Genomic DNA, 10713 nt, shown 5'->3' with positions numbered 1-10713 from the left:
CATACGTTAAAATAACAAAAACATTGAAATGCTGTTCGCCAAAAAATTTTTCACAACGCTTGAAAGAGACGGGATGACCGATTTCTCTCAGTTCAGCAATTCTTATGTGTAAAACAGTAATATTTTTCCTTCAAACCAATAGCAAAGTTGGAGTTGCAATCTCTTCTTACAGAAGGTCCAGTAGTCAGACAACTTTCCTTAACCTGTTAATAAAATCTATTACGAAAACAGCATCGTTCGGGTGTTCTTGACGAGTTGGGTTAAAAAATGTTCTGAACAGGTCCGCTAAAGTTATAGTGCAGGCGAAGACTGAAACTGACGTGATAAAATTTTAGTGATAAAAAGTTGAAATTCAGTAAATTAGCTAAAAATACACACTAAAAATAAGCTTCAAGTGTGTGTGTTTAGTAAGCTAAACTTATCTGAAGTAAATTCGAAGTTTTTGTTATACATACATTTGTCTTGATGATAAGGACCTTCTACGGTAGGTAATACTGCTCATAGACATTGTAATGCAGATCATAATCAATAAACTCACTAAATATAATAAAGTTACGGTAGGTAACTATAGTTACTAAGGTTAACATACTAATTTGTTACGAACTTTTAATAGGTACAGCCCTTATATAAAATTTTGACGATTTTTACCATGGAATATTTGCATTATATAATTATCATGGTTTCTATACCCCTACATACGATTTTTCCCCATACGATGCCAAACCTGGAACGAATCAAAATCGTATCCTGAAGGTGCACTGTATCACCATATTATTGTTCTAAACGTGCTGTCAACCCAAATAGCAAAACTGGGCACTTGAGTTAACATGCTTGCTCAAGTTGCTCGTGCTCATCTCACACATAAATTGCATCGAATCGATTCTCTGGTATTTTTAATGTTACTATAAAATCGAAGTGACTCGGCACATCCTGCCAGCATAAATTAAATCGGTTCTTCACTGTCAGCATTAATAAATTGACTCTTTATTTTCAATTAGTAAAACGACTGGAGTCAAAATGCATTAATGCTTCCCTTTATTATTACTACCTCTATGATTATCACTGCGAATCTTAAGGAACTCAATCTGTTATTTGATGCGCGCCGAAGCAAAAATGTCATTGCAATCCATTTGCCAATCTAGTTGCCACTACGCATGGTTTCCCAAAATCTCGATATCAAGACGTACGTTTAATTAGTTGATAATATAGACTACACGCTAATATATATAGCTTTATGGTTCCCCTGCACAGACAACAAGCTATGTATTCTGTTTTTATTGCGGTGCGGTAGTTCTTTTATACATATTAAAGCACCAACCAAAAACTGCCACAATAAATTCAGAATGTTGGGTTATTATTTTGCGAAACAAAATGAACCAGTTAGTTTGACTTTTACTCAGAAATCACTGCATACTTAGCGGTTTCCCACGTTTTTTTTTCTGGTTAATGGATGAAAAGAAAAATTAAAGTTTTATGACAGAAACTCTAGGTTTTACTCACAGGTTTCCTTTAGCGGGAATATTGCCGAAGCCGGGCTGTAGTCTACAAACACAAAAAAACAACAAAGGTCCATGTAGTTATGAGCAAAAACAAAAGTATCCACCCAAATATCTCACCAATCCGATGAGCAGCACACACAAAAACTAAACCAATCGACAAAGCCATCCATCATGTCAAAATATTCCAAGTTTCAAGTCATGTATTGTACAACTCACCGTATGGTTTAACAAAACTTGTCCCAAAGTCCCTATTAATTTGAGACTGTCCAATTGCTGTTTTAAAAATGGTCGCTGCTAGCCTAGCGTCCTAATTCAACATCTCAGTAACTATCGGGGCATTGCTGAGTGGTCCCGAACTTTTTGATTCCCTTTTTTAGCCGTGCCCCGATAGTTAGTGAGATGTTGAATCAGGACATTAGGTTAGGCTAGCGGCGACCATTTCTAAAACAGCAATCGGACAGTCTCAAATTAATGGGGACTTTGGGACAAGTTTTGAGAAACCATAAGGTGAGTTGTGCAAGACATGACTTGAAACTTGGAATATTTTGACATGATGGGTGGCTTTGTCGATTGGTTTAGTTTTTGTGTGTGCTGCTCATCGGATTGGTGAGATATTTGGGTGGATACTTTTGTTTTTGCTCATAACTATGTGGACCTTTGTTGGTTTTTTGTGTGTGTAGACTACGGCCCGGCCTCGGCGATATCCCGCTAAAGGAAACCTGTGGTTTTACTACAGAAATATCGAGTGTATGTCAGCAAAAAATTGTCGCTATGGCTTAATTCCATCCGAACAAGCATTGAAATCTGTAAAAAAAGTTGATATTTGCTTTGAAAAAAGCAATCAAGGGACTGAGTTAACGTGTGTAGATGAATTAGTGACTGTGGCTTACTGTTATTTTGATACATTACCATAACAATTCTTGTTAAGAATTGATCTATTTGAGAAAATTGAATTGATTCATTAATGTTAAGGAAGCTCAACAATAATGTAAATTTGTAACGTATGTGACCATAAAAGTTTGTATTTACTAAGTTTGTATACCATATAAAATGGTTATAGTGAGATTAAAATAACTTTTATTGATTGGTTTAAAAGTGAACACAACCGGACAACAAACAATTTCTGTAGCCGGCAAGAACACAAGAAAGCATTTATTGCCTAACACAGACCCAAACGTTCAAATGGATAAGCTACAAAAATATGCTGCCTTTCGCAACGTTTGATAGCAGATTATATTTGAAAACAACGTAAAAAAAATTACAAAAACAAATATGAGACAAAACACAAATAATCAAGTAAAGCAACCGCGACATCCTTAAAACATAACATGATTCAAAGCACATAAAACCAATCGTATGGAACATAATGTTGATGCCTTCAATAATAAACTCAATTTGAAACCTTACAAGAGCATACAAATAGATTATCTAACTGATAGGCGAAAGCGGCTCGCGCTAGCTGTGAAAGCTTAGTCTATAGTGATGTAGGTAGACAGAAGCCGAACATATTCCAATATGTATTATTGCGTGCATGTGTAAATTGCGAGCTACTGCCCATCCAGCACTACAACATAAAAAATAATACAAATACATATCGAACATTCGCGCCGTAAAGTCGCATTTATTGCCGAGGTCTATGTGGTTGCAGCGTGCGTATTAGAAGTCGTGACCAACACACTCAGCCTTTTTGTCGTCATCCGGAAAGATGGTAGGTGTAATAAATTTATATTATTGTTGACCAAGTAGAATAATCTCTCGCCATCGTCTGTTTAGATTTTGTTTAGTATCCGAAAAAAATGTAAGTGTGTAATGCATAAATTGGAGGTGATGATAAGGCATAGTGAGCACGCTTTGTTTTAGTTCACAGCATCTTATTTATGTGCCCATTGTAGAAAATTTCGCTTTACCAGATGTAAATAGTTTGACCTGTTACAGCCCACCAGATTTTGCAAGACCAGAAAGCTGAGAGGTCATGTCAGTCATGGACATGGCCGTATTGGCAAACACAGAAAGCATCCTGGAGGTAGAGGAAACGCCGGAGGTCTGACACATCACAGAATTCACTTCGATAAATAGTAAGTGGGACTAGCTCTTTAGTGACTACGCCAAAATTCACTTGAAAAATTCATAGAGACTATTGTGCAAACAGTTTACAGAACTATGTCTGATATTGTGATTGCTATGTAGCAGTTCGGCAAACTGCAGTAGGCGCTCCTACAAAGTAAATAATCCGTTGCAGCAAATTTTTTTCGTTTAAGATAATTAACGTTATAAGAATAGTTGACTACATGTAAATTGCCTAATCGTTCCAATTAATAATAATTATAAATGTTCTTTTAACCCATTTGGCCATGCAAAAAGATAATTGACTCAACTATTTAAATTTGAGGCTGCAGTATTATCGGTATTATTATTTGGTATTATCGGTATTATTATGCATCAACAACTTTTCATTCTATGATCAATCTCACTGGTTTCATAGACAATGATTGCGGTAATTTTACAACAATACATGATAGGGACTGTGCATTGTAGATGTTCACTTACAATGATTTGCTTATTTTTATAAACAGCAAAGTTTATTCTGGCAAGTAAAACTAATAACAAATATTTTGCACGTCTATAATAAGGCAAAACATCAAATTCCTGTTTTTAAAAGAGCGGTTCTACCTGTTCATCGTCCGTTCTCATCCAGGGGTCAAGGTTAGCATAAAACAACTTTTGACGAAACTCCAACTCATCACATTCAGATTGGCAGACTGACGCTGTAATATATGCATCAATCGATCGTCTCTAAGCATTTATGAACAAATGCACAAATATTCTATTCTCTGTTTTGTCAACACATTTGACGATATGTTACAGCAAACTAGAAAGATGCGATTTGAAAACTCGCCCGACTTGACCCTTTATGTTATATTGAAGTTTTTATTTAGTATGAAGTAAAAAAAGAAGTACTTGACAACCTTTTTATGGTATGTGTATATGCATGTGTTGTCAATTAGCCCAGAGTGGTGGCACATTATTGTCTAACCTCTTTTAATATGTTGGGCTAAGATGCAACAATTTAAAATATCAAATCTGGCATGTCGATAGCCTGTCTTGACAAACTGTTGTTTTTGCGGAGTTGTCCCCCGTCGAGCGAAGCGAGCAAAACAACAACTTGTCACAATATGCACTGCACCTAATGCATCAGCTGCATTGAAAGGGAGTTGTTCTCTTCCGTCTATGCAGCTTGGATGTGATGTTATGTCGGTCGCTCCATTGGTAATCATAACGGATTTAGCTCAAACATTTATGTAGAAAAAAATAAGATAAAAACGTTTAACCAGAGGCCAGTCTCTACAGCAAACTTTAGTAGAACCTTTTTACCGCAGAGACTTGTCTCCGGTTAAACGTTTCTATCTTATTTAATTCTACATAAGTGTTTGGGCTAAATCCATTATGATTACCAATGGAGCGACATAACATCGCAGTCAAACCGCATAGATGAAAGAGAACAACTCCCTTTCAGTGCTGCTGATGCATCAGGTGCTGTGCGTACTGTGACAAGCTGTTGTTTTGCTCACTCCGCTCACCGGAGGACAACTCAGCAGAAACAACAGTTTGTCAAGACAGGCTAGCTTGTCAAGTCATAATTGTTGAAAGGGTTTTTAGTTTTAAACCCTGCTCATTAATTTTTTCTAATAAGGGGTCTCATTTTTTTGTTAAAAATTATGTAGTGCAGCCTTGGGATAAAATTACCCTGTTAAATGATTTCTCACTTTCCGGAGTGGAACAAGATTTTTCCACCTTACCATACGGATTCAACAAAATCTTTGCCTGATTTCAAATTTGGCAGTCAGTGTGCTTATTATGTGCGTCGAAATAACAAACACATCGACATTCTGTTTATCAAGAACATTTACACAACAACGCCTGAAACTAACACGACAGTTTTTTACTCAGTTCAGCACTTCTCTTGTGAAAGCCAATGATATTTTCCCTTTAAAAACAGCAGCGAAGTTGAAGTTGCAATCCTTTTAAAGGCAAGGGTCAGTGGTCAGACCACTTCTATTAACCTGCTAACAAAACCCGTCATGTATTAATCACAATATTTTCAAGAACATTATCGCTCGGATTTTCTTGGCGAACTAAGTTTTTATGAGATTATTGTGAAAATGAAGCCACAAATATGAAGGTGATACAATTTTAGTGATAAAAGTTGATGTTCAGTAAAATATTTAAAATTTAATACGTACTGAAATTTAGTTTCAAGTTTGTGTTTAGTAGACTAAATTCATTTGAGTTAAATTCAAAGTTTATGTTATTCGTACGGCTGTCTCGTAGGTAAGAACTAGACAGTGCGGACTGCACATAGCAAATTGTAGTGTTATATTTTAATGCGGATCATAACCAGTAAATATACTAAAGTTACAGTAGGTAACTATAATTCCTAAGGTTAACATACGATTTTGTTACTAATTTTTAATATGTACAACACTTAATGAAATTTTGATGATTTTTACCAGGGGATGTTTGCATTATATAATTGCTAGTTTTTATATCCCGTCATACCATGCCAACCCTGGAACGGGTTAAGATCATATTACGAGGGTGCGCTGTATTTGGGTTTCTTCTGTTTTGTGAGTTTCACTAAGCATACATGACGGACCCTAGTTTGTAATTATTACTCATATCATTTGTGTTGTATTTCAGTCACCCTGGTTACTTTGGAAAAGTTGGAATGAGAGTATTTCATTACAAGGCTGCTAAGCACTACTGCCCAACTATAAACATTGACAAACTATGGACTCTCGTACCTCAGGAAACCAGAGATATAGTCAGTAAAGACAAGGCTCCTGTCATCGATTGTGTTCGAGCTGTAAGTCTTCCTTTTGACCTTTCTGGTTGAATACATAATCAACTAATATATCATAGAACTACACGCAAAACTAGTTATATACAACAGATGTTCCTACACCGTAAACAGTAAACAATCGGTTCGTTGTCCAATTTGTGATTGTGGTCATTTTACAAAGAGTTAAGGAAAACACGCCTTCAATGTTAATTTACCTCAAGTTTTTTTTTCATTCTAGGTCTTTTTGCAAAACCACAACAATAAATGTATTGTCTAAAACGAAGTAAAATGAAAATATAAATTTATTACAATAAGACCGGTGTCTATCTGTCCATACGTCTATTAGTCAAAAAGGTTCACAGTTTTAAGATAAAGCTTAGCTTTCTAAGATATACCAACTTGTGACTGTCAGATTGGTAGACCGACGCTGTAACACCTGCACGGTTCGATCGCCTTCAAGCACTTATTAACAATTGTCTGTTTTGTCGACACATCTGACAATCTATCACGAAAAACTAGAATGTCATGGAAGTTGTATATATAATAGCTATAACGCTATACGTACGTCATTTTTACTCGCAAGTACATAGGGCGAGATATGTTACCATTCATATCAAATTTGATATGGTCCTCCTACTTGACACTGCGTTATATGGAATTTTTTATGTAGTACATAACAAAAACTGCACAATTTTATCACAAATTCACATTATAGGAGCGTCTACTGTTCATTGTTTCTCTCTCAACTGTGACAAAAAGAAGAGTGATGTTTCTGAGGCCAACAACGAGATGCGTGTCATTAAAATCGATTTTGAGGGCTTTCACCAACTTCACACTTTACGTCATATGAAATGTTTTGCGTTGTATAATGCAAAATTTTACATGAATTCTACATAAGTAGGTATAGGAATATCTACTGTGTATCCAGTCAGGTTTTAACTATGTTGCTATGACTAGATGAACAACATTTGTTGACAACAGAGTAACATTTACACATTACAAGATCATTGAAACTATGCCGCCGTGTATTTTTGGGAAAATTTAACTACAGTCAACCATCAACTTGATGATCGCAATTGCATGCGACATGTCAAGTCTAAAATTCCTTTGAAAGTTGTATAAATACGTAAGTAAGCATTGAACATTGTAAAATTTATGAGCAAAAGCAGTAGTGAAGTAGAAAAAATATGAATAAAGTCATTTTCTTTCTTAAGTATAGTAAGAGAGAAAATATAACTACGAGACTCTTGTTACTTAATCGAATTTGATAACTTTCTATGACTGAATACTTTTGCAATATTGAATTTCATGCATAATATGAAGAAAACTTCATATAAAATCTTTATGTAAAGGGGATATTACATGAAAGGTTTAGATTAAGTGTCTACTGTACAGTGATATTGTTTAGCATTAATGGAGAATGCTTATTTACGGATTGCATTTGGTTGAAAATCGAGAACAGGAATTAAAATGTGTCGGCCCAAAACAGTAGCGATGGTTACATTTAACAAGTGCACTAGTAAAATTCCAAAAAAAAGATTTTGACTAAAGCATTTCAGACAGACAGTGAAGCAATCTCCTATGTTTGACGTTAGCACTTTTAGTTCCATACAGCCAAGTGTGATCCCATCATACAGCCATCTATTTTCATAAATTGCCAAATTGTCATTTCTCTCAAGTTATCTAGCTTGAGATACTGGCTGACAACTATTTACTATCGATATACAGCTAAAAGTTTCTTTCCCATGGGGTAATTAATGTTTTATATTCAGCCATCAATTTAAGTGTTCTTATAGTTGCATAATCACTATGTTTCCATGGTGCGCAGTACTGCGAAGCAGCCCCCTCCGAAGTCGAGGGGATTGTACGTTTCCATGCTGCGCAGTGGTTTTCAGCAAATACCGCAAATTAGCCAGAGAAGAGAAATTGTATAAATCGAATCGCCTGATGGAGAAATAGAATCGATTACGGATACCGAACGTCATAAACAGTCTTTTTTATGATTCTGTCGTCATTATACTTTTATTTACAATACACATTCACAAGGTTTTACAAACCTTAACACACTCTTTACATAGTAATATATTTTTAATAAGTATTTTTAAGTAATATATTATTTAAACATTAATTTAGGACTTGCCACCTATTTTTCGAAGTGTTGGCATCGATAACAAAGTCCAGGAAAGTAATCACCTCATCATCCTCGTGAATGCAGACCATAATTAAATTTATGTTAAAGAAGATCGGAAGAATAGTGAAAAAACAAGATTAGCAGGACAACCTTTGTACTAGTTTATGGCCATCGAAAAATCCGTCTCCACGGCATGAGAGCTATGCGCAGTCGCTGTTTCCTTGCTGCGAATTTGCACTGGCTTCGCACTGATCAGTGCGCAGTGATTTCAGTGCGAAGACGCCGTTTCCATGATTCGGAGATAGTCCAACTCCGAAGCACTGCGCATCATGGAAACATAGTGATTCTATACAACTTGGACAAACAAGCTTATTCATTTCTGAAGGCCGAGAATTGTTACCCATTAGCTTTTGTTTAGTTGAGCTGGCAACTGTTAGCAAGCATCATTATACAGTTCAAACTTGAAAGTTCACGGATGTCGAAATGGTTTGGTTATAGATTGATCTGTCATTGGTTCATTGCTTTGAACAATGGTTTCAGGATTAGGCCCGAGAGGGTCAGTTCAAGTTGCGCTTGTACCAAATAGATGGTCTGTTTTCTTATAAGCCCCAGGAGTGTCTGGCAATGCTTTGCGAAATCAAATTAGTGCTGTCTCGTTTTTCCTTCAGAGATGCGATAATTAATTACTCTCTCTGGTTGCAGCTTACAGATTTTCTGGTATCTTTGCAGGGGTTCTACAAGGTCCTAGGAAAGGGAACTCTTCCAAAGCAGCCAGTGATTGTAAAGGCTAAATTCTTTAGCCGAGGTGCAGAAGACAAAATTAAATCTGTTGGTGGTGCATGTGTACTGGTTCCTTAGCTTGTGACCATTTTGATAAATAAAAATCATAAACCAAATTGTTTCTCTGCACTGTTTGATGGCTCTGGATGATGCACTCTTGCTTGGCAAGATTTTTGTTTTGTTTGAAATGTCCTGGATTATCGTACACAGCGTTGCTGCATGTCAGTTTGTACAAAGGTTTTGACAATCTTGTTGGTTAACTTGAATGTGTTGTTTAATGGGGATGCAATAGTTATGTTCTTGTTAGTGTGTATATGGTTAGACGAATCGTAGGTGTTAGTTCTTGTATCATCGCATGACAATATATTGTATATGATGCCGCATATCAGCTATTGTCTAGTGTATTCATACGCAGTCGAGGTCTTGCCTTGAGGGTGTTCATTTCTGTGTAAGATGGTTGCAAATATGTTTGATGGTTCGCACTCACCTGTTAAGAATGCTGTTTGTTCAGATGATCTCTTCAATTGCTCAACTGCCATAGTTGTTGATGATGCAACCCAATTTAGGACATGCTGACAGTTTACCCTCATGTAGCGAATACATTGTGGTTCTTGCATTGTTTGCGTTATAAAAGATATCAAATACTGTGGATAGCAGTTGCACCATTTCACATGAATATGTAACATGCAAACATTTGTGCTTACTTAGCGATCAATGTATTTGTTGGAGAAGATGCGAATTCTAGGCAGTTTTTGCTTATAACTCTTGGTATGTCGGTTTTTCTTAGAAGTTGGTCTAGTATTGAGCAGAAATCTGAAAGGTTAGTACATGGCTCTCATCATCAATGCAGTTTTTTGTTTGAAGCTACTGAACCAGGCTACTATTGATTAGTCTAAGGATGAGGAGTTGACCGCTCTCAACCTGTCAATTAGTAACTGCTCAGTCTAGTGACCTTCCTGGCCATTAATGTGCTGGGTAGACGTGACTGTCTTTAGTCATTCGCTAACATTCAACCAATAGCACATTGATGAATTATTGATTCATTACTTAATTAAGTAGCATAACGTTTTCAATTTTTTTTAAATGTAGGTGTTGTGCCACTTGGTATTTTGGCATGAGATGTTTTTGTGCTGAAGTTATACTTTTCCCTTGGTTGAAGATGGATTTCTAGCTACGAAGTATTACTTTGGGATATGCTATCAATACTATAGAAAACTATTTTGTTATATAGAGTAGTTACTATCCTCACATCCTGCTTGTCTGCCCTACTACCTCTATAATTGCAACAACAATGAGACGCTTTCATTTTGTAGCTGGTTTGCAACTGTTTAGGTATTGGTCAAGGTTACACCATCTTGGCTTATCAGCTGCAGTTATTCATACTTCAGACTGCGTTTAAAATTATCTGGTGGTGGCATTCTAGTTGTAAACTTTCATACTCTCGGTGTGACTGGGAAGCCAGT

General features: G+C 36.2%; 1 protein-coding gene across 1 annotated transcript; it reads left to right on the top strand.

Moving 5' to 3' along the window:
- Window positions 1-3063: 3063 nt before the first annotated feature.
- LOC137392815 (large ribosomal subunit protein uL15-like) lies at window positions 3064-9635 on the top strand. Its single transcript, XM_068079146.1, has 4 exons — window positions 3064-3207; window positions 3435-3574; window positions 6198-6363; window positions 9200-9635. Exons 1-4 carry the CDS (start codon window positions 3205-3207, stop codon window positions 9326-9328), a joined length of 438 nt encoding a protein of 145 aa, XP_067935247.1. The 5' UTR covers window positions 3064-3204; the 3' UTR covers window positions 9329-9635.
- Window positions 9636-10713: the final 1078 nt, after the last annotated feature.

This window comes from Watersipora subatra, chromosome 4 (genome assembly GCF_963576615.1).
Source record: "Watersipora subatra chromosome 4, tzWatSuba1.1, whole genome shotgun sequence".
In the NCBI taxonomy this organism is placed as follows: domain Eukaryota; kingdom Metazoa; phylum Bryozoa; class Gymnolaemata; order Cheilostomatida; family Watersiporidae; genus Watersipora; species Watersipora subatra.
Note: the sequence above shows the minus strand (reverse complement) of the source record. Positions and strands in the feature narration are given on the sequence as shown.